The 26163-nt window shown below is 38.9% G+C and overlaps 3 protein-coding genes across 5 annotated transcripts; all 3 read right to left on the bottom strand.

Annotated features, from left to right (window-relative positions):
• Nucleotides 1–609: 609 nt before the first annotated feature.
• Nucleotides 610–7991, bottom strand: LOC117996142 (endoplasmic reticulum resident protein 44-like). Its single transcript, XM_034984141.2, has 6 exons — nt 7639–7991; nt 7441–7516; nt 5339–5593; nt 4101–4343; nt 2228–2497; nt 610–1064 (listed from the first exon to the last, which is right to left on the bottom strand). Exons 1-6 carry the CDS (start codon nt 7642–7644, stop codon nt 790–792), a joined length of 1125 nt encoding a protein of 374 aa, XP_034840032.1. The 5' UTR covers nt 7645–7991; the 3' UTR covers nt 610–789.
• A 707-nt stretch (nt 7992–8698) lies between these two features.
• On the bottom strand, nt 8699–21830 carry LOC138404700 (endoplasmic reticulum resident protein 44-like). Of its 3 annotated transcripts, none has more exons than XM_069509355.1 (6): nt 21787–21830; nt 12640–12715; nt 11657–11911; nt 10693–10935; nt 10005–10265; nt 8699–9137 (listed from the first exon to the last, which is right to left on the bottom strand). In XM_069509355.1, the coding sequence occupies exons 2-6, from the start codon at nt 12647–12649 to the stop codon at nt 8863–8865; spliced, it is 1044 nt and encodes a 347-aa protein (XP_069365456.1). In that variant the 5' UTR covers nt 12650–12715; nt 21787–21830; the 3' UTR covers nt 8699–8862. The 3 variants fall into 3 exon arrangements, with proteins under 3 accessions (XP_069365456.1, XP_069365455.1, XP_069365454.1); XM_069509354.1 differs by lacking the exon at nt 21787–21830 and adding an exon at nt 13232–13732; XM_069509353.1 differs by lacking the exon at nt 21787–21830 and adding an exon at nt 12815–13130.
• On the bottom strand, nt 13953–25857 carry LOC117996445 (endoplasmic reticulum resident protein 44-like). Its single transcript, XM_034984503.2, has 8 exons — nt 25631–25857; nt 25412–25487; nt 25080–25340; nt 23675–23917; nt 22924–23190; nt 22185–22383; nt 19179–21888; nt 13953–18380 (listed from the first exon to the last, which is right to left on the bottom strand). The coding sequence occupies exons 1-7, from the start codon at nt 25634–25636 to the stop codon at nt 21852–21854; spliced, it is 1089 nt and encodes a 362-aa protein (XP_034840394.2). The 5' UTR covers nt 25637–25857; the 3' UTR covers nt 13953–18380; nt 19179–21851.
• Nucleotides 25858–26163: the final 306 nt, after the last annotated feature.

The following is a 26163-nucleotide window of genomic DNA, read 5'->3' as shown; positions in this document are numbered from 1 at the left end:
TCAAGATATCGGCCAAAAACTTTCCTTCAAGATTGCGATCGAAGCTCCACCTGGATCTGGCAGCATTTTGTGATTTTATGGTCAGTAAGTGACCCTTAACCTAAAAAAAAAAGAAATTGGATCGGAAATTTAGTGCGAGGTTGACCAAAAAAAATGGCTTTATTTACTGTACTATACGGAACTCTTGGTACGCGAGTCTGACATGCACTTGGCCGGTTTTTTACCTATCCAACAAAATGTAAAAGTACAGTAGATAGGAAAACAGAAAATAAAACTTTTAAAAAATCGATCAAGTGCGAGTCGGACTCTCACACAAAGGGTTCCGTACCATAGTACAAAAAGTACCACTTTTAATTTTTTAAATTTTCATGGCGGCCATTTTGAAATTTTTATTATATTTATCTACTTGCTATAGCGAGCGGCAATAGGACAAATGGTATAGAAAATTCAACACTCTACCTATACGGTTCACGAGATACAGTCCGCTGACAGACGGGCGGACGGATGGGCAGACAGCGGAGTCTTAATAATACGGTCCTGTTAGCACTTCGGGTACGGAACCCTAAAAAAAGAACAACGAGAAATCTCAATAAGTAAACTGAATACTTTTAAAGCGTAAAAAAATTTATTCACTGTTCTTATTATAGTAATAGTTAGGTACACAGTTTCTTAAGTTCTGTTATATATTATAAGTATACGTGATTGAGGGCATTTTTCCTTTTGCAACACTTTCCCCAGCTTGGACTTAATTAAGAACGGCTTGTCTCATAGTTATCTGGTACATTAAAATCATTCAAATAAGCCACGAATATGATATTCTTCTTCATTGTCATCAAATAAGCGACTTATATGATTTCCTTCGTAATATATATATAAATCGTCTGAATTTACTTTATCCATAATTTCGTTGAGTTTTCCAGGTTTTTCAAAAACATTGAAATCAAAGAGATTTACTCTGCGGTAATTGTCGAGGGCAATTAAAGGCAGGTCTGACGTTGATTTGTTGAAACGAGCCAGCAATTGCTGGAATTGGATGCCATTTGCAATATGGAAGGTAAATTCACCTGCAAAAAAAGGTCACTATTACGATAATGTAGCCTATATTATATCCGTTTCAGGGATGCAAGCTATGGCTGTACAAAATAGATGCCCGCGAATTTATTCACGTGGATTTAGGTTTTTTAACTCTTGGGGAACTCTTTCATGTTTCGAGACAAAAAATAGCCTACAAGGAAGCATCCCTGGGTTACAAGCTAGCTAGCTCTGTGTCAAACATCAAAAGCAGACAGACAGAAAACATACTTTCGTATATTTTATAATAAAATAAAATAAATAAAATAAAATAAAATAAAATTTCTTTATTTCAGACCGTGGTCCATATGGTGTTAGTAAATAGTAGTAATATTTAAAGACTTAAAACTATGTTAGTACGTATAACTTACATGTAATTTAAAAAATAAAAACCTTAATTTAAATATTTCCCGGTACGCACTGAGGCACTGGGTACATACACATGTGTATTTACCCAGTGCCGCAATATGCGGCAGTCAGGCTTTTCACTAACAACCCTCAGTATGGCGTTGGTGCTCCCTCTCACTCTGCGCATCAGCGATGCAACTCGTTTGCGCATGACTGAATAAAAGTCATCCGTGTACGCGTACGCAAACATAGCCGATGCACTACAGTGTCGGGGGAGCCCCAACATCACCCTGAAGGCGTTATTGTATTGCACTCGGAGCGCATTGTAGGTCTTCTGTGTATAGTTGACCCACAGGCCGCACGTGTATAATGTCTGGCAGAATGCTTTAAAAAGTGTTATTTTAACATCTAAAGTACAACGAGCGAACCTGCGAGCCAACATATTACATCGGACCGCAATAGCTCTCCTTTCTCTCTCCATGTCATAGTCGTCCTTCAAATCCTCAGTTACAATATGACCAAGGTATTTGAAGTGCGACACCCTCTGAAGTTCTACCCCCTCCAGCGTCACTGGCGGTACATGAGCTGGTTTCTGTGAAGGGTCACACTCTAAATACCAGGAGCTCACTCTTCTTTACGTTATACTGAAGGCCGTGCTCCTGGGCATATCTCTCACAGATTGCCAGCAGCTTCCGAAGAGCACTCACTGATGGGCTCAACAGCACCATGTCGTCTATAATATTAGTATAGATACGGATTACTTTTAAAGAATAATGTAGGTAATTATTGTGTAAAATTTGTTACATACATGTTTTAGATCCCAATTCTCTCCTAATAACTTCTTCGTATTTCTTCAGGCTTTGTGTGTCAGAGGGCAAATGTAACAAAATAAAAAATCGTCCGAGATAATAATTTCTCCGTATGTCTTCATGTTCTGATGTGATTTCTCGTAAAAGGGGGAAACATTTTTGCTTGACCCAGGAAAGTATATCGCCAAAGCTAAGCAATGATCCTTGATATTTCCCGTTGAGTTCAACTGGAGCTCCTGTTAATGATCTAAGTACAACGCTTAGTTGACCTGTAATAGAATATCATTCCTTAGATAATGTTTTACTTTCCAAGTTAAATCTGAATACAAAATTTCATCGAAATCCTTTTCGAGAAACCACTTAGGTAGCTACTACTAATTTTATTTTATTTTTTAATTTAGTAAATAGATCTTTTCAGATTCTATTTAGGCGGCTTGTTCCCCTGACATAATGTCAGAGACCTTTTTTAGTTTTTAAGTTTTACAGACTTTGTGCGAATTTCGCAACTGTTTGAATGCAACAGTTTAATTTGGACCCATGTTAATCGTGGTATTCTATAATACTGAATAACATTGGGTTCTTGTCACCCTGTTGTGTTCCTCTTTATAGCTATTCCTGCTATTTTAGAGCAAAATTGCAGGAATTTAAGCTCCGACTTGCGTCGCACTCTAGAATGGCGGGGACGGAGTACCTACACAGTTCCACCCTAATTTGTTCCAGCTAATTAGGTAGGATCAGAATCGTGCACAACACACTCCCACTTACACACACACACACACACACACATACACACACGCACACACAAGCGCACACTCACACACACACACACAAGCATACACACTCTGTTGTAATTTAATTATTGTATATACCTACATTTATTCTAAATCTATTCTGTTAAAATAGTTTTAATTATAATTTTAAGTAATCTCTTTTGACCTTCTGTTATACCTAGATTTAAATTTAAATAATAATTATGTATTTACGCTGTTGATTACTTTCAAATAAACAAAATAAAAAAAAATAAAAAAAACACGCAACACCGCATAGGTACCTACGTCAGTCATGGCTCTGGGGCAGGGTTAAGAAAAGTAAAAAAAAAACTGGCCAAGTTTGAGTCGGATTCGCACACGAAGGGTTCCGTACTATCTTACAAGATATTTTAACACTAGCTGATGCCCGCGACTTCGCTCGCGTGGAATTAGGTTTTTTAAAAATCCCGTGGGAACTCTTTAATTTCCTGGGGTTAAAAGTAGCCTATGTCACTCTCCAGGTTTTTATCAATACACATACAAAAATCACGTCAATCCGTTGCACCGTTGCGACGTCATTGAAGGACTAACCAACAAACAAATACGCTTTCGCATTTATAATAAGGGTAGGTATTGATAAGGGTACTGATTTTCATATGCAACACTGCAAGATAATTACAACAACGCCATCTATATGTGATTTGATAAATTAAAAGTAATTTATCAAATCACATATAGATGGCGTTGTAAATAACATGTGTTCACGAAAAATTTCCTGAACACATTCTAGTTTTTTTTGTGATGTAACCACAAATTCACGGTTTTCGGATTCAGTCCTTTACTTGTGCTATAAGACCCACCTATCTACCAAATTTCATGATTCTAGGTCAACGGGAGGTACCCTATAGGTTTTCTTGACAGACACGACGAACAGACGGACAGACAGACCGACAACAAAGTGATCCTATAGGAGTTTCTTTTATCTTTTTGAGGTACGGAACCCTAAAAATATGTTTTAATAAGATTAAACATGTTTAATACTGTTTTATTTTTTATTTTAAGTCCTGGGCTGGGCTTACGAGTACCTACCTAATATAACAACTGTTTTCCTCGATTAACATACCTGGACGATGTATTTCTTGTACCGATTCACCAAACTTCACATAGAATCGATAACTTTCTCTAAGACTAGTTGCCACTTTACGAAGTACGTCATATTCAGGCTGGTCTTTACTATCCAAATAAGCAATTATATGCCCCTTATCTTCACTGAGGTCGTGAAGCTCATTCAAATCACTAAATGGTATAATAGGATCAGTCAATTGTTCTTTGATAAACTCCACTAATGCTTCTACAGTGTACTTGCCTGTAAAACAATTTAATATTATGTAAGTAAATAGTATAAATCAGTTTGTTTTCTTAATCATACTTTGCAAGAGTATATCTTCCAAGGATCGCATGGGCACTTACGAGTAGGTATGCAGTGAGTCACATCTTTTAAATTACCAACGTAATTTAAAAGATGTGGCTTTTTAACCGACTTCAAAAAAGGAGGAGGTTCTTAATTCGTCGGAGTCTTTTTTTATGTTTTAATTTATAAACTAACGCTTAGCTGCAGTCAGATCTGCTGGTAAGTGATGATGCAGCCTAAAAAGTACCTATATTTAAAGTTAAGATTGTAAAGCAAACTTCATGTCACGATGATCATGATGATTGGTATAGTTACCAAAAAACCGGCCAAGTGCGAGCCGGACTCGCGCACAAAGGGTTCTGTACCTTTATCTAAAAAAACAAGCAGAAAAATCACATTTGTTGTATGGAAGCCCCCTTAAATATGACAGACGGACGGACAGCGGAGTCTTAGTAATAGGGTCCCGTTTTACCTTTTTGTAGTAAACGCTAAAAATCAGCGCACGCTTCATCGCGGGTCAGAAGTGCGATTGCCTAAGGTTTAAACATCATGGCTAATCTAAGCCATTGGTCATAAATGGTCCAACCGAATTCGAATAGTGTAAATTATACCATCATAGGAAGACCTAATGGTGACCGACTGACCGGTGACTTAAAAATTATTACGGACGGTAATACGCTTTACTGGTCAGCTACACTACAGCCACAGTTAAAATACATACTTAGTTAATCTATACCTTGTATACTTGTAAATAATTGCTTGTACAGTATGGTATAATAATATTGTAAATGTAGGACTTGAAAAAAGCAACCGCCGAGTTTTTAGCTGGTTCTTCTCGGTAGGAAGGGCATTCCGAACCAGTGGTAAATTAAACTAGTTAACGATTCATGAGAACTTGTAATAAGTCTACTTGAATAAAAATAAATTCTATTCTATACCATAGTACATACCTCTGTAACCATTTTCGCTTGGGTAACCATTTCTAAACAGTTTGAAACTTGGGTAGAAAACATACATGTCAAATCTAGTACTGAGAGCCTCATATTTTTTACAGTCCAATGTAGCCATTACAACTTTGCCAGGGCCGAGGCCGGCTTTCGAGATTTCTTTCGCAGCATTTTCAAACATTATAGGCATCATACGAGTAGAATCTCTAGGTTGATACCCTTTAGTTGCATGAAACATAAACACCAATTCACTGGAGGCTGAAACAAATTGTGGATTAATATTTGCATATAGATAGGTACGTGAGTCTACTTGTTATTTTTGAAGTGAGAACTTAAGGACGTTGGGAGATTTAAGAAACACTTCAAGATCCGCCAGCATACATCAATGTAAACATCAATATGTAAATCAATACTTATAATAAAACTGTAACAGGTCAAATTCTGTACATTGAAGATATTTTGAAATTTTTTTTCGAGGGCACTCTATAATCGATACTGAACACAAAACTGTAATTTTTTTCATTTTTGTCTGTCTGTCTATCTGTCTGTCTGTCTGTCTGTCTGTCTGTCTGTATCACGGCCGCGCATCACGCTGAAACTACTGAATGGATTCCGATGAAACTTGGAACGATTTGAGGTCATACTATGAGGAAGAATATAGGATACTTTTTATCCCGAAATTCAGCATGGTTCCCGTAGGAGTGGGGATGAAAGTTAAAATGTATACTGAGTTGTAATTCATTAACGCGTAGTCCGATTTCATTCATTCTTTTTTTGTTAGAAAGGGGATATTTTAAAAATTGTTCCGTAAATATTTCAAGGTAATCGGTTTTTAACCGACTGTCAAAAATGAGGTGGTTCTTTTTTCTACATCGTTTTTTTCGAGGTTTCTGGACCGATTTGCAATTTTTTTTTAAATCAACAAAAAAAGTTTTCGTGGTGGTCACATAAAAAATTCTGGATTCAACTCCTTAATCCTGATGCTGCAGGGTTACTGCCCGCCTGAGTTATCAAGATTCAGGAAGTGTTCATAGTGAATTCATATTGTAGGTACCAAGCAACGACTTTATTCTCAGACTTCAAGTCTCAACTCCTCAACCCTGATGATGTAGGGTACAGCACTCCTAAACTATAATGTTTCAGGAACTGCGGATGATGCAAAATTATTTTAGGTACCAAGCATAGGCTACATCATTGAACTTCGGATCCTAACTCCTCAATCCTGATGCTGCAAAGTACTGAAGTCCTAAATCGTGGGGATTTTAGAATTTCTGATAGTGAATTGATATTTAAAAAAAAATTTGAATCGACTGTTAGGCGGAACGAAGTTCGCAGGGTCAGCTAGTACTAAATAATGCTCGCAGTGCCGATAGATGTAAAAACTCAAGTAATGTTATGTTACGGTTTTGATTTACAAATTATGAAATGTTTTTGATTCTTACTAAGATACCTACTTACTGAATTTGAAAATTCAAAAAAAAAAAACTGGCCAAGTGCGTGGCGGGCCACGCGCAGTGTACCTAGGGTTCCGTAGTCACAATTAACCTCGAAAAACAGATATAACTCCTTAACCTGTGAACCCTACTTAGCCATGATAGTTTTCCTTTAAAATTGATTATATATACTACTGCTGTGAATTTTTTCACGTTCCTATATACTAATACTACCATTTGGCTGATAGAGGGGGGGACACTTGACTCTAATAAAAATTAGCACTTTAAAACATCATACCGATCTAGAAATCGAAAAATAATGTTCCTACTTCCTACACCCACAGTATTTTTAAAAGTCCTATTCAACGATACCCCACAGTAAGGGGTAGACGAGAAAAAATTCATCCCCACTTTACATGTAGGGGAGCTGCCCTAAAAAATTATTTATCATAATTTTATTTCACCACTTTGTCGGCGTGATTAATATTTATACCTATGCCAAATTACATATTTCTAGCACTAATAGTCTCTGAGATTAACCGAAGACGGACGGACATAGCGAAAGGCGGCATAAAGGTTCCATGTTTACTACGGAACCCTAAAAAGCCACTGTTATTTCATTTCATGGCAGTCACCATGGGCACTTACTGCCAGTTTTTATCAGAAACTTACCTAACACCATATCAACATTGCTGTCAGTAATTTCAACAATACCGCTTCCATTGGAATCGCAAGAACTGTCGCTGTTCTAAAACAAAAGTTAAAGAATAACGTTTAGTATGAGACTAAATTTAAATTTCGCGCGGTATTATTTTACTTTAACACAGAACACAGATTATAATAATTCTTTCCCAGCTCGGGCTTACTTACTTCCATATTGCTGTATTCTATTAGAGAACACTTATACTAGAGACACTTATTATATTAGAGACACTTATAAGCTCCACTGTGATTAAATTTAATATTTATAAAGATCACTACAAAAGGATAAAATACGGTAAGTAGGTACTATGCGTGTGGTGTTGTCGGCCTCCCGCCTGCTTGTAAAGTAAACAATTGTGAGTCTACGATACTGACTACTGAGTGAGCTCACTATCGAGTTATCGACCATCGACCGTACTATAGTCATGATATTACACAATGTTTTGATACTGACATTGAAATACTGTGAAATAATGTCACACGAGATTTTTACTATTATCCGAAAACAAATGTAAACTGTTTTATATCTAGGACTCCTGTGAGATTTGGTGCCATTGGTTTATTCTTAGAAAAATAATTCCAGATTTTATGTGCTTAACTACATAGGTACCTACTATTTCACAATATTAAAAAGTAAGTATAAATAAGTAAACCTATTTAAATTCTTTTATCTTTATCGATTAGTGTAGAGATTGTATTGCCAATCTCTTGATAACAAGACGATTATAATAGGTATAGGTAGATAGGTATAAGGAAATAGGAACCCTTATAGGATCACTTTATTTTCTGTCGGTCCGTCTGTCTGTCGTGTCTATCAAGAAAACCTTCAGGGTACTTCCCTTTGACTTAAAATCATGAATTTTGGCAGGTAGGTAGGTCTAGTAGCACAAGTAAAGGAAAAATCCGAAAACCGTGAATTTGTGGTTAGGTACATCACATAAAAAAAATTAAAAAGTGTTCATGAAAAAAATGATTATTATTTTTAACTTTCTAACTAAGATTACTGTACCAAGTGTATCATATGAAAGGGCAATGCAGGCAGATTCTAAATCAGATTTTTATATAATTTTACGCGTAGGTAAATAGTTTAGATTTATTAGTTTAGATTTTATCCTGAAAAATTTCGAAAAAATACAGTCGACATTTTTCGACTCAAACTTGTCCTATTTATTTTACATTAGCACCCGGCATGTGGTACGGAACCCTAAAGAGAACAATGAAAAATCTCTTTTTAAATGCGTATAAAAATTTATTTACTCTTAAGTTCTGTTACAGGTACCTACGTGATTGAGGGCATTTTCCCTTTCGCAGCACTTTCGTTTCGGCCCATCTTGGACTTAGTTCCGAACGGCTTGTCTCATATTATCTGGTAGGTAGGTAGGTACATTAAAATCATTCAAATAAGTCACGAATATGATATTCTTCTTCAGTGTCATCAATTAGGCGACATGTATGAATTCCTTCGTTATATAAATATAAATCATGTGAATTTACTTTATCCATAATTTCGCTGAGTTTTCCAGGTTTTTCAACAACATTGAAATCAAAGAGGTTTACTCTGCAGTCCCTGTCGAGGGCAATTAAAGGCAGGTCTGACGTTGATTTGTTGAAACGAGCCAGCAATTGCTGGAATCGAATGCCATTTGCTATATGGTAGGTAAATTCATCTGCAAAAAAAGATCTCATGTAAAAAAGCCTCTAGACTATCACGAGTAGATATAATGCGTACGAAATGAGATCTCACTTGCCATTTTAACTTTCTATTACAACTTTTATGTCAAAAGTACAATTTTAATCTTTATTTTAAAGGTTAACAGTGGCCCTAACGCGGTTGTTTGACAGCTACAATGTCAGGATCGCAATCATCTCTGATTGGTTAATTTGTTGCAACAAGAATCGCACAATTCAGCCAATCAGAACAATTGAGATTGTAATAATGATTGATGCAGGTTTTAGACAATCGCCCCGCTGCTTGATTGCGGTAGAATGACAGCTACAATGTCACGATCGCAGTCACCTCTGATTGGTTAACGCTCGCTCACTATTGGTTACTAACTATGTATTGTTGCAACAAGAATATCACAAATTCAGCCAATCACAACAATTGCGACTGAATGTTAATTGATGCACTGTACTTTTGACATGACAGTTGACACAGAGTTAAAATGGCGAGTGAGTTCTCATTTTGTACGGACTATAACTTTATAAGTATATTATTATATCTTGTTCAGGCAGTCAAGCTAACATAAGGCACTCTGTCTTGCACAATTGTATAGAAGTGAAAAGAATGCACTATAATAATATGATTGGTCAGTGGTGTGACCATTACCTAAAAATGTAGGTAACTTATCGTGTGTTTATATAGCTCACTACGAAACATCGTAAAGATTGCTAGTTTTGCCCCGCGCTTTCGTCCGTACATTATTGAGATATATAATTAATAATAATTAGATGCTTTATTTGTATAATAATATTAGAATGGATTACTGTAAAAGAATATTGTAAGTATAGGAATGTGTTAATGTGCTACATACAACTTTCAGATTTCAGTTCTCTCCTGATAAGTTCTTGGTATTTCTTCAAGCTTTGTGTATCAGAGGGCATATGTATTAAAATAAATAATGGTCCATGTTTTCTCAGTTCTTCATCGTGCTCTGTGATTTCCCATAAAACAGGGAAACATCTTTTCTTGACCCAGGAAAGTATATCGCCAAAGCTAAGCAATGATCCTGGATATGTCTCGTTGAGTTTAACTGGAGTTCCTGATAATGATCTAAACACAACACTAAGTTGGCCTGTAATAGAGATAGTTAGGAATTAGAATTTCTTAGAACCCTGGGCAATCGTGCTTTGCTGATTGCTCGGCGTCTTTCAAGATTTTATTTAGGGAGCTACCTATGTGTGGAAACGAATTTTCTCAGGGATGGTACGGTAAAGACTTATCTAGAATCTAGATAACGTTTTACTTTCCAAATTAGATCTGAAAAGAATATTTCATCCAAATCGTTACCCTTTTCGAGAAACCACTAAGGTACTAGCTAGGTATAGATCAGAATTGTGCACAACGCCAAAACCACACAACAACGCATACATGACAGTCATTGCCTTTGGGGCAGGGTTGGGCAAAAGTAAAAAAAAAAGTTTTAAAAGGATTAAAAACACGTTCAAAACTGTTTTTGTATTTCTACATAACATCACAACTGTTTTCCTTGATTAACATACCTGGACGATGCATTTCTTGTACCAAATCACCAAACTTCACATAGAATCGATAACTTTCCCTAAGACTAGCTGCCACTTTACGAAGGATGTCATATTCAGGCTGGTCTTTACTATCCAAATAAGCAATTATATGTCCCATATCATCACTGAGGTCGTGAAGTTCATTCAAATCATCAAATGGAATAATAGGATCTGTCAATTGCTCCTTGATAAACTCCACGAAGGCTTCTACAGTGTACTTGCCTGTAAAACAATTTAATATTTATGTATCAAAATATTTTTAAATACATATTGAAAATTTGCGGAACCGGCTAGATTATTTAGAAATATATAAAAATATTTATGTATCAGTTTGTTACCAAGGGGTATATTCCATGGATGTAAGCTCTAACCAAGGTAATAAAATCTAAAAAGGTGTGCCTATTTTTAAATTTATAGACTAGCGCTTGACTGCATTCAGACCTGACGGCAAGTGATGATGGAGCCTAAGATGAGCGTGCTTGGCTAGAAGATTATTCACTCTTGACTTGAAGGTGCCTATATTAAAGTTAAGATAGTAAAGCTTTTCACATAAATCTTGATGAGCGCCAAACTTCATTCACGTCATGATTATGATGACTGGTAAAGTTAGCAATAAAAATCACAATCGCAGCGCATGCTTCATTACATTAGATTAAGGGGCGATGGAATTACTGGTCAGATTTACAGCCATAGTAGAGGGCTTAAAAGAAGTACACGCACTGAACTTTCGGTCGCGTAATGTGTCGCTTGCAATGCAAAGTACATTGAATGCGTTCTAGCCGAAGTTCGCCCAACGGAAAGTACGGCGCTACGCGAAACGAAATTCAGTAGATGTATCAATGTCATAGGTAACTTAAAAACATTGGGAGCGTATTGAACCGAACTTTCGGCAAATGTGTCGCTACACTAAAATACCTACTTAGTAAATCAATACGTTACATACCTCTATAATTATATTCGCTTGGGCAACCATTTCTAAACAGTTTTAAACTTGGGTAGTACTTAAACATGTTAAATCTAAGCCTGAGAGCTTCATATTTTTCGCAGTCCAATGTAGCCATTACAACTTTGCCAGGGCCGAGGCCGGCTTTCGAGATTTCTTTCGCAGCATTTTCAAATATTATAGATATCAGACGAGTACTATGTCTAGCTTGATACCCTTTAGGTGCATAAAATATAAATACCACTTCACTGGATGCTGAAACAAATTGTCGATAAATGATTACATTTCAAGAAGAAATATCATCACGTAGGTAAATGACTACATTTACCTACGTGATATTTTCGAAATGAAAACTTCAGTCGCGTTAGGCGATTTTGGAATGGGTAAAAACTTCAAGGTCCGGTCACCGATGCTCAGAGTGCCGGTATACATAAAAACCAATCAAGTGCGAGTCGGACTCGAACACGAAGGGTTCCGTATCATCGTACAAGAAATAACCCTTTTCTAATGTTTTGTGATGTGACCACAAATTCACGGTTTTCGGATTTTTCCCTTTACTTGTGATAAGTATTTTTTTAATTCAGATACAAGTTAGCCCTTGACTTCAATCTCACCTGGTGGTAAGTGATGATGCAGTCTAAGACAGAAGCGGGCTAACCTAGAAGGCTAGAAAGGGTACCTATGCAAGTAAGAATAAGTCAAATTTCTTGATTCTAGGCCAACGGGAACAGACAACGAAGTGATCCTATAAGGGTTCCTTTTTTTATAGAGATACGGTACCCTAAAAACTAAACTAATTGAAAAAATGTTAATTTTAATTTACAAATTATGCAATTTTAATTTTTAATACACACTAAGTAGGTAAGTATGTACAATAATTAATTTGAGAACCTAAAAAAACACGGTTATTTAATAACTTTAAGTTTTCACTTCTGTCCACAGTCCCCACTTACTGCCAGTTTTTATATGAATCAGAAACTTACCTAACACCATATCAACATTGCTGTCCGTAATTTCAACAATACCGCTTCCATTGGAATCGCAAGAACTGTCGCTGTTCTAAAACAAAAGTTACAGAATAACATTTAGTATGAGATTGAATTTAAATTTCGCGCGGCAATATTTCGCTTCAGGACTAGTCATAATATTCTTCCTTACTTCCATATTGCTGTATTCTATTAGAGATCTGTGTTTCACGTCTTATAAGCTCCACTGGGATTAAATTAAATATGTATTTATAAGGATCACTACGAAATAATAAAATGTAATACTAAGCGTGTGCTGTCGGCGTCCCACCCGCTTGGTAAACACACAGTCTACCGAGTGAGGTGAGATCACTATCGAGTCGACCATCGACCGTAGGTAAGTATATACCTACTATAGTGGTTGATATTACACAATGTTTTGATACTGGCATTGAATTACTGTGAAATAATGTACCTATTAGGTATCAGAATTGTAAACTGTTTTAATTCTAGGATTCCTGCGAGATATAGCGCCATTAGCTTATTCTTAAACAATTCGAGGTTTAGGTATGTCCTTTAGTAAAAGTTAGTAATAATAACAGATACTTACATAGGTACCTACCTACTATTTCACAAGATTAAAGAGTGAAAGAAAAAAATTAAAATGTATAGTACGCGACAGGTCAAGATGGCAATCGGGGAGGGAAGGAACGGGAACGTAATGCGGGGGCCACATAGCCCTCGCGCGGTGCGGACGAGCGCGGGTGACGTGCGGGTGTGCGGGGCGTCCCCCGCCTCACACCCCGATTGCCATCTCACTCTGTATCGGACTATACCTAACTATTCTTTTATCTTTATCGATTAGTTTAGAGATTGCAACGCTAATCTCTTGATAACGACACGGTTCGAGGTGTAAGTCCCGCAAATTGCTATTGCGCTGGAACCATGTCTCATTAACATCGAAATGACGTCATTTGACGTATATTTAGGTAAAAATATACCATCAGCTCAGCTCGAAACTTCAGTCTAGTGCTGACGTCACTAAAATGGCGGCCACGCGCATTAGCTATTTGCGGGACTTATATTATTTTTACCCTGTGTCTGCATCTTGACGCCTAGTCCGAGACAGGTTTGGCAGTCGGAACCGATTGGGTTAGATTTATTATAGGATTTTTACTTAGCTAGTTACGAATTTGCTTCGTGGTAAATCTTCTATCATAGTACCTACCTACAATATAAGTCTATTATAAACTTTAGCGTGGTCAACGCGACCGACGACGGTCCAACGGTTAAAAGTTAAAAATAATTAAAAATTAAAATTAAAAACAAGGTGAAGATCCAAAATTTATTACAATACATGTCACATGTCACGAAACATACTTTGTAAGTACACTATTTTCACAATATGATTAATAATAGTTTGAGTAAAATTAAATTTCCTTTACTTTTTTGGAGTGATGAATTCATCTAGAATACAAATCCTGGAAGTTTTACGCAAAAGCAACAATCAAAAATTAGAAATAACATTTTTTAAACAAATCGGAATAAAAGTAGCCTTTGTCACTCTCCTCTCATGCAAAAATCACGTCGCGTCGCTCCGTTGGGGCGTAATCGAAAGACAAACCAACAAACAAACACCTTTCGCATTTACAATATGGGCACTGGGCAGTGATCATGTGAAATATGAATTTGTAGCAGCGGCGAAGAGTCAATATAACACGATTCCTATCGGCTTCCCTTTAAGAATTGGCATAATATAGCGTAAGTAGGTACTATTCACATAAATTCCGTAATACGTTCGTAAATACAAAGGTTCGATCGTCACAAATGCTAATTTTTCTTTTGTTATTAAGTACTAATTTAAGTTAAAAACATAACAGCTAATGTAAGTAACATACACCTACGTCCTACACCTTACAAGCCGTAAAATATCGGATTCCCTAGTTAGATTTTTGCTTAGTATTTATCTCTTTCATTTCCCTAGCGAAAGCGAAATGAGCGAACTAGGTCTGTCTCGCTCTACGGTCGACTAATAAAGAGCACACCAATTTAATCTGGCCCAGTAGCGAATACGAATTTGGAACTCTGACAGGTCAGACAAATTTGACGTAAATAACTCGGTTGGATCCGAGTTACCCTATAATACCTCCAAATTAAAAATTATATTAATAGTATTGTTTTAACAGGTACATGCTACTATTTTGAGTATTTTGTATTTTGAAGGGTTATTTGATATTGATACATATTTTGTTTTTGTGAAGCGGCCATGCTTGTTTGTTTTTAAAGTTGTTAGTGGTGTTTTATTTTGATATAATAAATTGGGGATGTGATTAATAACTTATAAGTGTAAGTTCACGGTAATTTTGATTCAGTTTGGTAAGCCAAAATCAGATATGGCCTTAATTCACATAGATTGTTGTTTAACAGATTTCTTGTTACGTAACGATAGTAATTTTTCTAAATTAAGTTTTGAAAACAAAAATCGAACAGCTGATATTCTTGTAGGTAAGTACGTTTCCGGCTTCCCTTTATCAGATTTTCACCCTTCGCCACTGATTTGTAGCTATTAGAATCTACCTACCTACCTACCTAAACATTTCTCGTGAAATGTTCTGAATACAATGAAACCCGTATTGAATGGCACAAGAAATTTAGGCGTGTACCAATTCTTTTACCGGAATCAAACCTATTACTAATAGAGAAGAAATGTAAATGTATTGTATGCTATTGTAGAGGCATGCGGCCTCTTCTAAGACTGGCAGCTGTAAAGAAGACATTTCACATCGCAGCTGCCACTTAGAACGGAAATTTGAATACGGAGCGATTCGAAAATCCTGCGGCCCTGGGCGAAATCCAGGGGCCACATTCGCTCCTCAGATACCAAGACCGACACATCACTGTCGAGCACCGAGCTCCAGTTTTCTTGATTTCGTCTGTTATATTAATTGTGTTTATCCTGGATTATATCTTGTAAATATGTGAGCAGCCGTTTCATTCATACTCCGTGCTACCACATATTCTGGTGACCCCGACGTGATTTGAACACGCAACCTTCTGATTGAGATTGAGATGGTTGAGAAGGTTGAGAAGGGTGAGAAAATTGAGCAGGCAAATCAACTTGAGGGGGTTGAAAGATATAAGCCGGTTTTAAACGATCAATGGTTACTGCCATTGGTTTGCCTTTCACCTCAATTTTAAAATTTTTTTCACCACGTTCTAACACTCTGTATGGACCAGTGTATGGCTGTTCCAGTGACTTCTTTGCTGTTCCTCGACGCAAGAAAACGTAATCAGCGGAGGATAAATCCTTCGGAATGTAAAAAACAGGTTTACAACGTCTCGACGAAGAAGTCGGAGATAACTCTGACATATGATTGCGAAGCCTATCAGCAAAGTACGCCGGGTCAGAAACATGACCGTTATTAGGTGGGTTGAAAAATTCACCCGGTAATCGTAAAGGTTCTCCGTAGACCAGCTCCGCACTGGATAATCCAAGGTCTTCCTTCCATGCGCTCCTAATACCTAGGAGTACTAATGGTAATACCTCGGTCCATTGTGGGTTGGCATGGCACATAATGGCCGCCTTGAGCTGTCGATGCAGCCGCTCTACCATACCGTTGCACTGAGGATGATACGATGTCGTCATCCGATGCTGTGCGCCGGTCAACTCGACGATCTTCATGAAGAGATGCGAGCTGAATTGAGAACCACGGTCAGTAATTATGGTAGTTGGACACCCTAGTCTCGCTACCCAGCCAGCTAAGAAAACGCTAGCACATGTTTCTGCGGTAATGTCTGGCATTGGAAATACCTCAGGCCATCGTGTAAAACGGTCAATGACTGTGAGGCAGTACTTAAAACCAGAGGAATAAGGTAAGGGACCTATTATATCTAAATGAATTACAGCAAAACGTTCAGATGGTGGAGTAAAGGTTGATAATGGGGCAGATGTATGCCGAGTAATCTTCGAACGTTGACAAGCCTGGCAAGCTCGTGCCCACATCCGACAGTCCTTCTGTATGGATGGCCATACATAACGGTCCATGACTAGGCGAGCAGTTGCTCGAACACCTGGATGACTGAGGTTGTGAAGTTTCTCAAAAATGCTCCTCCTAAACTGTGGAGTAACGTAAGGACGGGGTTTTCCCGTAGAAACATCACATACCAGTTTAATATTTGTACCAGGTACCGTTATGTAGTCTAAATTCATGGACGTTTCCTTGCGCAGGCTTTTCAATTCTTCATCGGAAGCTTGTGACTGCGCGAGTGCAGCGAGGTCGTCTTCTAAAGAGATGCTCTCCACACGTGAAAAAGCATCGGCGACCAAGTTGTCAGCACCCTTTACGTGCTGAATATCCGTAGTGAACTGTGAAATAAATACTAATTGATTTAATTGTACAGGCGGAAGTTTGTCACGCCGTTGAGTGAAAACATATAATAAGGGTTTGTGGTCAGTATAAATGGTGGCATGTTGACCTTCAAGAATGTGCTTAAAATGTTGCACGCTTTCATAAACGCCTAGAAGCTCTCTGTAGTAAGCCGGCCATTCGGATTGCTTCGCAGTTAGCTTTTTGCTAAAAAATGCAATTGGTTGCCAACCCTTATCAACTTGTTGTTGTAAACAAGCGCCAACATGTGAGCTAGATGCATCGGTAAATAACCCGAGTTGAGCATCAGCGACTGGATGAGCTAGCAGAGTGGCGTTAGCTAAACTCTCCTTGCACGAGTTGAAACAACGCTCTAAGTCAGGCGTCCAAATAAACGGCTTCGCACCTTTACCTTGAATGGCTGACAGAGCATCAATGAGTGGAGCCTGGTACCGAGCTATGCCCGGTAAAAACTTACGATAAAAATTCACCATACCGAGGAATCTTCGAACACCTTGTACCGTCTTCGGCAAGGGAAACTCCTAAAGATCCTTGATGCGCTCAGCTGGCGCACTTATGCCAGCGGCGCTGATTTTATAACCTAGGAAGTTTACTTCTGAAACATTAAAACGGCATTTATTTTCGTTTATTACAACGCCGTATTGCTCTAAGCGTTTGAATAAAATATGCAAGTGATCTGCGTGTTGCTGTTGATCCTTAGAAAAAACAAGAATATCATCCACGTATGCAAAACAGAAATCCAGACCTCGAACAACTTCGTCAATGAATCGCTGAAATGTTTGGCCAGCGTTACGGAGTCCAAAGGTCATGTAAGGAAACTCAAACAGACCGAAAGGTGTTATAATAGCTGTTTTACAAATGTCATCCTTTGCAACGGGAATCTGCTGGTAAGCTTTCACCAGATCAATTGTGCTAAAGACTGTTGATCCACGTAAATTATGGTTAAGATCGCCTATGTGACGCACGGGATACCTGTCCGGTATCGTGCGCGCGTTTAAAGCACGGTAATCACCGCAGGGACGCCAATCGGCATCTCCTTTTGGAGCCAGGTGCAAAGCTGAAGACCAGGGACTATCGGAAGGTCTGGCAGAGCCGCATGCTATCATATTTGCGAACTCTTTCTTCGCGATGGCTAATTTATGTGGGCCCAGGCGGCGCGGACGACATGATACCGGCGGACCATCCGTCGTCCGGATGTAGTGCACCGTGGTATGTTTAATCTCACGCACAGGACCTGGAGGCCTTAAAATAGCAGGAAACTTAGACAATATTTCATGCTTACCCTTTATGGTCCTTACGCTAACCTGGCCATCCGTAGCTATGGATGCCATATGAGAAAGACCGGTCGTGTTGTCGATCAGCCGACCGCTTCTACAATTTGGCAATAAATTAAAATACGATAAGAAATCGGCCCCTATAATAGCGGTGCTAACATCGCATATTATAAAGTTCCACTTGAACTCACGGCGAAGACCTAAATCTAACAATAAAAGAATTGTACCATATGTTTTAATATCGCTGCCATTTGCGGCGCGCATGGTATACTCGGTAGGCTTAAGAGGTTGATCAATCCAGGTCACCGGGTAGCACGATAGATCAGAGCCAGTGTCTATTAAGAAACGCAATTTAGACTTAACTTCAGTGACAAATAACCGGCGACTGTCAACCGGACAGTCAGGCATCGCCCCTACTGACTGTCTCTGGCGTTTTCCTGCTCTGTGTAAGAGCAGGGTTTGATGCATTTCACGGCACGTGAAGAATACTTTCGATGGTACCAGCACATCGCTTCGCCACCATTGCTCTGCGATCTGTGCGGAGAAGTTGATTTAAAACGACCTCTAGATCTACTCCTAGTACGTCCACGATGATCCCTATTTCTACTTAGCGCAGCAACCTGTTGTGTTAACTCCTCAATGCGTTTGAGAAGTGAAGACAAACTGGGATCAGATGAACTAGCAGCGGTAGAAGGTGCCATGATGCCAGGGGAGACCTCTAAAATTTTGTCCGCTAATTCGGCGACCTTATCCAATGAAATTTCGGACTGCGCGGCTAATATGGCTTGCAAATGTTGTGGCAAGCGGCGCATCCAAAGTTGTCGCAAAATATTTTGGTCGGTCAGTACGTGACCGGCCAGTGACCGCAAATGGCGGAGAAACTGGGACGGCCTACGATCCCCTAGCACTTCGTCATTGATTAGCTGCCGGACCCTCTGCTCCTCTGACGTGGACAACCGACGGATGAGCTCCTTTTTTAAAAAACGCGAAACGGTCCGCCGGCGGGGGATGAGTGATGATGTCCTCGACCTCACCAATGACCCGTGAGTCGAGTTGAGCAATAACATAATTAAATTTTGTTTGGTCTACTGTGATACCTGAAATCTCAAATTGCGCCTCGACCTGGGCGAACCACACTACGGGGCGATCTGCCCAGAAGGGAGGAAGTTTCGCCGCAACCTTACAAATTTTGGAATGCTCCGTAGGGGCTTCCGTCACGGTAGCCAATTTGGTACGGAGCGATTCATTTTCCTCCATTAGAGGTAGGGCAGTTCCTGCTAACTCTTTCATTTTTTTTTACAAGAGCCGCATTCTCCTCCTCTAATTCTTTGATTTTTTTATCCATTTTTTTAGCTATACACGAAAAAGAAAACTATTCACAAAAATAAAAACTAGTACACAAAATTCTTATAAAATTAAATTTAAAATGTTTGTAAATATTCCGTTTTTAAATTTTGATAGTTAAAACTCACTTAAAGTCTCTATTAGTTATTTCAGCACGTAAAGGGTGCTGACAACTTGGTCGCCGATGCTTTTTCACGTGTGGAGAGCATCTCTTTAGAAGACGACCTCGCTGCACTCGCGCAGTCACAAGCTTCCGATGAAGAATTGAAAAGCCTGCGCAAGGAAACGTCCATGAATTTAGACTACATAACGGTACCTGGTACAAATATTAAACTGGTATGTGATGTTTCTACGGGAAAACCCCGTCCTTACGTTACTCCACAGTTTAGGAGGAGCATTTTTGAGAAACTTCACAACCTCAGTCATCCAGGTGTTCGAGCAACTGCTCGCCTAGTCATGGACCGTTATGTATGGCCATCCATACAGAAGGACTGTCGGATGTGGGCACGAGCTTGCCAGGCTTGTCAACGTTCGAAGATTACTCGGCATACATCTGCCCCATTATCAACCTTTACTCCACCATCTGAACGTTTTGCTGTAATTCATTTAGATATAATAGGTCCCTTACCTTATTCCTCTGGTTTTAAGTACTGCCTCACAGTCATTGACCGTTTTACACGATGGCCTGAGGTATTTCCAATGCCAGACATTACCGCAGAAACATGTGCTAGCGTTTTCTTAGCTGGCTGGGTAGCGAGACTAGGGTGTCCAACTACCATAATTACTGACCGTGGTTCTCAATTCAGCTCGCATCTCTTCATGAAGATCGTCGAGTTGACCGGCGCACAGCATCGGATGACGACATCGTATCATCCTCAGTGCAACGGTATGGTAGAGCGGCTGCATCGACAGCTCAAGGCGGCCATTATGTGCCATGCCAACCCACAATGGACCGAGGTATTACCATTAGTACTCCTAGGTATTAGGAGCGCATGGAAGGAAGACCTTGGATTATCCAGTGCGGAGCTGGTCTACGGAGAACCTTTACGATTACCGGGTGAATTTTTCAACCCACCTAATAACGGTCATGTTTCTGACCCGGCGTACTTTGCTGATAGGCTTCGCAATCATATGTCAGAGTTATCTCCGACTTCTTCGTCGAGACGTTGTAAACCTGTTTTTTACATTCCGAAGGATTTATCCTCCGCTGATTACGTTTTCTTGCGTCGAGGAACAGCAAAGAAGTCACTGGAACAGCCATACACTGGTCCATACAGAGTGTTAGAACGTGGTGAAAAAAATTTTAAAATTGAGGTGAAAGGCAAACCAATGGCAGTAACCATTGATCGTTTAAAACCGGCTTATATCTTTCAACCCCCTCAAGTTGATTTGCCTGCTCAATTTTCTCACCCTTCTCAACCTTCTCAACCATCTCAACCTTCTGTCACCACGCGTTCCGGGCGTAAGGTTCGCTTCCTCGTTCCCTATCAAGCCGCTTAGCAAATAATTTATTAAATTTTTTCTTTTCTCTCCTTTCTTACTCCGTAGGGGGGTGATGTAGAGGCATGCGGCCTCTTCTAAGACTGGCAGCTGTAAAGAAGACATTTCACATCGCAGCTGCCACTTAGAACGGAAATTTGAATACGGAGCGATTCGAAAATCCTGCGGCCCTGGGCGAAATCCAGGGGCCACATTCGCTCCTCAGATACCAAGACCGACACATCACTGTCGAGCACCGAGCTCCAGTTTTCTTGATTTCGTCTGTTATATTAATTGTGTTTATCCTGGATTATATCTTGTAAATATGTGAGCAGCCGTTTCATTCATACTCCGTGCTACCACACTATTATAGCCAGTATGTTATGTATTATGGTTAAGAGTCTACTTTTTACTATGCCCATATACTAATTGCGATCATTTGCTGCTACCCGCTGAGGAGTTCCATCCTCTATTGCCGAAACTGTTCATCAAATCTTCACCAACCTTACATGATACTAACTTGACCTTTGTAAAGAAAAAAGGAATTCTGAAAATTGATGAAAAGTTTATTAAAAAGGATGTAGAATTTGTTTGATTATAGCAACATGAAAAAACATTTAACGAATTTATAGAGATTTTAACTAAAAAGCCTGTACTACAGTTTCTCAATGAAAAGTTACCGTTAGTTATGTCTGTTGATGCCTCCAAAGATAGATAAGGTGCTGTTATTCTTCAACTTCAAACTTCAAATGGTCATGTGATTCAATCTCTGGTCAGGTATCCTGAATAAAAAAGGCAGATGTTGTATCAGGATCTTTTTAATAACAAATCTCTTTTTAAGTTAATATTTCATCCTCATGTAGTGACAGTAAAAAAGAAGATATAATAAAAAGACATGTAAAACTAATGGAGTCTTATTTAATAAAATTGTTTGTAATTAAATTATAAACACTACAATTTTGACACGAGAGGTTTTGCACAAAGCACTCAGTGACACAGATGTAAAATGATATTAAACATTTGCACAGAAATAGCTGTGCTAGAAGTACATCAAGCAACAACTAATGAACTTTCTGACCTTTGAAGTTTCCCGGAATAAAAATCTTGGAGGAATTCTTTGAGTTTTCCGGGTTTTTCCATATCCTTGTAATCTGGGAAGAGGTACATGTACTGGAACGAGTCGATGGCGATTAAAGGCAGATCTGACACGGACTTGCCGAGGTGATCCATAGGATGCGTAAACCTGATGCCGTCAGCCTTTAGGAAGTTTATGTTTTCTGTAAATGGAAGATAAAACTTTATTTTCCCAGACACTACGTAGGTATGTCAAAAAAACAATAAACCATCATTTTAATGTTTTTTTTCTTACTAATGGTACCATACACTAATATTATAAACGCGAAAGTGTCTCTGTCTGTCAGTCTGCTAGCTTTTCACGACCCATCCGTTCACACAGATTTCGATGAAATTTGGTACAGAGATAGCTTGCAACCCGGGGAAGGACATAGGTTACTTTTTATCCCGGAAAATTAAAAAAATCCCAAGTTATTTTAAAAACCTAAATCCACGTGAACGAACCGCGGGAATCATCTAGTGCATAAATAAATTCAGAATCAGACTCTGATCTGCCCCCAAAATACACATCAGAAAAATGGATGGCTCCACTTCATAAATCCTTCCTTGGGACCTAAGGAATAAGGATCCCTCGTACCAAAGGATAATTGTCTTGTTCACATAAAGTGTGTTGCAGATGGGACAATAGGTAATTGCATCCATGCAAAAGTCGCTTCAATAAAATGATAAAACTTTCAACATACGTTTTTCCGATTCAAGTTCTCTTCTGACAATTTCTTTGTATTTCTTCACACTTTCTGTGTCGGTGGGCTTATGGAACAGGACAAGGAATGGCAATCCTTCTTCAGTCAGTTCCTCTGCATTTTCAAATGTAATTTCTCGCACAAGTGGGATACATTTCTGTTGCACCCAAGTGTATAGTTCCTCAAAGTTGAGCAATGATCCATGGAATGTCTCATCCGGTTCAACTGATGTCTTTTTGTCTGTTCTTAATACAACAATAGGTTGGCCTGTAACATTTTAAATTCACTAATAACATATTTTTATTTTAACTTGTTCCTCATTACCAGTGATCGGAATAGAAAATGCTAATTTACAGACTTAGATGATGAAATCTTAATGTTGACATGCCAATTGCCATTCAGTACTAATGTTCAGGGATTACTAAAGCACAAAGGTGGCTCACTAATGAGAATCGCCCGGATTTTTTTTGTCTTTACTTGTGCTATAAGACCTACCTACCTGCCAAATTTTATGATTCTAGGTCAACGGGAAGTACCCTATAGGTTTTCTTGACAGACACGACAGACAGACGGACAGACAGACAGCAACTTGATTCTTTAAGGGTACCTTTCTTCCTTTTGAGGGACATAATCCTAAAAATCTTTAAAAGGAATGAAAACCAGTTTAAAACTGGTTTTTTTTTTGTATATTAAACCCTGCTCTGGGTTTATACCTACCTAACATCACACCTGTTTTCCTTGATTAACATACCTGGACGATGCATTTCTTGTGCCGAATCACCAAACTTCACATAGAATCGACATCTTTCCCTAAGAGTCGTTGCCACTTTACGAAGGACGTCATATTCGGGCTGGTCTTTACTATCCAAATAAGCAATTACATGCCCCTTATCCTCACAGAGGTCGTGAAGCTCATTCAAATCACTAAATGGAATAACAGGATCAGTCAATTGTTCCTTGATAAACTCCACTATGGCTTCTACAGTGTACTGACCTGTAAAGCAATGTTGTATCTAAATAAATAGCATAGATCTTTTCACTCTGTTTTCTTAAGCATACTTTTGCAAAGGTATTTTCTTCTTCTTCTTAATTTGCTTTATGGCTTTCAGTAGTGCCAAAGGTACTTTTCTTTGATCACCTGTAGGCTCCAACCAATGAAAAATAGTCGCGGCTTCAAATATAAAAACCTTTCACATGAATAGTAGTCATTGACTACTATTATTAGACAGGGAAACGTTACAAAAATATCGCACGCTCCATCGTATCATTACGGGCGGTAGTCGGTACAGTTGCCGATCACTAGGTCGATTTCGTACTACCTGCATCAATCATTATTACAATCTCATTTGTTCTGATTGGCTGAATTTGTGCGATTCTTGTTGTAACAATGCATTGTAGCCAATAGTGAGCAAGCGTTAACCAATCAGAGGTGATTGCGATCGTGCCATTGTAGCTGTCATTCTCCCGCAATGTTTACAGCATACAGCCATAACAGCCTACACGCACGGTCGAAAGTCGCCCGGCAACTCAGTCGACAGGCAACTCATGAATCTGTCATTTGTATGGAAGTGGCCAAGTCTATCTATACGCACGGAGTTGCGGCGACTCCGTGCGTATAGACTCGGCAACTCTCCATCAGTACCCTTATTATAAATGCAAAAGTGTGTTTGTTTGTTGGTTTGTCCTTCAATCAGGTCGCTACGGTGCAACGGATTGACGTGATTTTTTGCTCGGGTATAGATAAAGACCTGGAGAGTGACATAGGCTACTTTTTATCCCGGAAAATCAAAGAGTTCCAACGGGATTTTTAAAAACCTAATTCCACACGGACGAAGTCGCGGGCATCAGCTAGTTCTCCATATAAATCACAGATTGTAACGTTCTATGTTACTAGTGGGTCTTAAAATACCTGTAGTACGTGACAGGTCGTGATGGCAATCAGGGTAGGAGGCGGGGGGACGCCCCGCACACCCGCACGTCACCCGCGCTATCCCGTACCGCGTTAGCACGGGGGCTGTGCGGATGAGCGGGGTGTTCCCACCCGATTGCCATCTCGACCTGTCGCGTACATATGAATCCATGCTATACGTACATTCACTATATTAGGTATTTTAATTTTTAACTAATACCTACAGATTCTATAGTACCTTACATACCTCTATAATCAAGTTTGGTTGGGTAACCATTTCTAAACAGTCTGAATCTTGGGGAGGAAATATGCGTCATAACAAATCTAGTCCTCACAGCCTCATATTTTTTACAGTCCAATTTAGCCATTACAACTTTGCCAGGGCCGAGGCCAGCTTTCGAGATTTCTTTTGCAGCATTTTCAAATAATGTACTGTGCATCGGGTGAGTTCTATTACTATATTGATACTCTTTATGTTTATAAAACAAAAACACCACTTCACTGGAGGCTGAAACAAATTGTGGATAAATAAATAATTTTATTTCAAGAGGGTTAGAATTTTTTAAATCTGTAACTTACCTAACACCATATCAAAATTGTTATCAGTAATTTCAACAATACTGCTTCCATTGGGATCGCAAGAACTGTCGCTGTTCTAAAACAAAAGTTACAGAATAACAATTTTATTGCTTCAAGAATTATTTAGTATGCAACTAAATTTAAATTTCGCGCGGCAATATTTCGATTTGACTCTTATAGACTAAAAAAATAATGCTTTCGCAGCTCGGGCTTACTTACTTCCATATTGCTGTACTCTAGAAAACTGTTATTTCACACAGGTAACCTTCACTGGGATTAAATTAAATACTTTTTTTTATAAAGATCACAACGAAAGAATAAAATATGGCACTAACACTAAGCGTGTGGTGATGTCGGCCATATGTTAAAAGTACTCTGTGATGTCGGCCAACCCAGTGGGAAATGCACAGATTAATAGGGATACTACGGGAAATGGGAGCTGGGGGCGCTGGGCCCTGGGGCAGTGTTGAAATATACTCTGTGGACTGTGGTCAACCCAGTGAGAGTGGATTGGCGTTTTTGGCGGGAAACGCGAAGCGCGCTTTTTAATTGAAAATTGTTAAAAATATAGTTTTTGAGTGTAAATAGTACATTATTTTGTAAATAGTTTTCGTTAAACTGTGGTACAATGCCGTCAGATAGTGACGGCGGTGATTTGGAACCAGCAGCGGGCAAAAAGAGGAAGAAAATGCAAAAGGAGAAACCCTCTGAAAGTGATGGTGCAAAATACAAACCATTTATAAAACCAGGGT

The sequence above is a fragment of the Maniola hyperantus genome, chromosome 3 (assembly GCF_902806685.2).
Source record: "Maniola hyperantus chromosome 3, iAphHyp1.2, whole genome shotgun sequence".
NCBI lineage: Eukaryota > Metazoa > Arthropoda > Insecta > Lepidoptera > Nymphalidae > Maniola > Maniola hyperantus.
This window is presented reverse-complemented; position numbering and strand designations above follow the sequence as displayed.

What these genes read in the sequence shown, in the direction of transcription:
- LOC117996142 (XM_034984141.2), bottom strand. An exon ending in CAATGTTGATATGGTGTTAG is followed by an intron (nt 5,594 to 7,440) that starts GTAAGTTTCTGA and finishes AATTTGTTTCAG; the next exon opens with CCTCCAGTGAATTGGTGTTT. An exon ending in AAGCGAAAATGGTTACAGAG is followed by an intron (nt 4,344 to 5,338) that starts GTATGTACTATG and finishes ATTGTTTTACAG; the next exon opens with GCAAGTACACTGTAGAAGCA.
- LOC117996445 (XM_034984503.2), bottom strand. An exon ending in AACCAAACTTGATTATAGAG is followed by an intron (nt 23,918 to 25,079) that starts GTATGTAAGGTA and finishes ATTGCTTTACAG; the next exon opens with GTCAGTACACTGTAGAAGCC. An exon ending in TATTCCGGGAAACTTCAAAG is followed by an intron (nt 21,889 to 22,184) that starts GTCAGAAAGTTC and finishes TTTTTTATTCAG; the next exon opens with GATACCTGACCAGAGATTGA.
- LOC138404700 (XM_069509353.1), bottom strand. An exon ending in CAATGTTGATATGGTGTTAG is followed by an intron (nt 11,912 to 12,639) that starts GTAAGTTTCTGA and finishes AATTTGTTTCAG; the next exon opens with CATCCAGTGAAGTGGTATTT. An exon ending in AAGCGAATATAATTATAGAG is followed by an intron (nt 10,936 to 11,656) that starts GTATGTAACGTA and finishes ATTGTTTTACAG; the next exon opens with GCAAGTACACTGTAGAAGCC.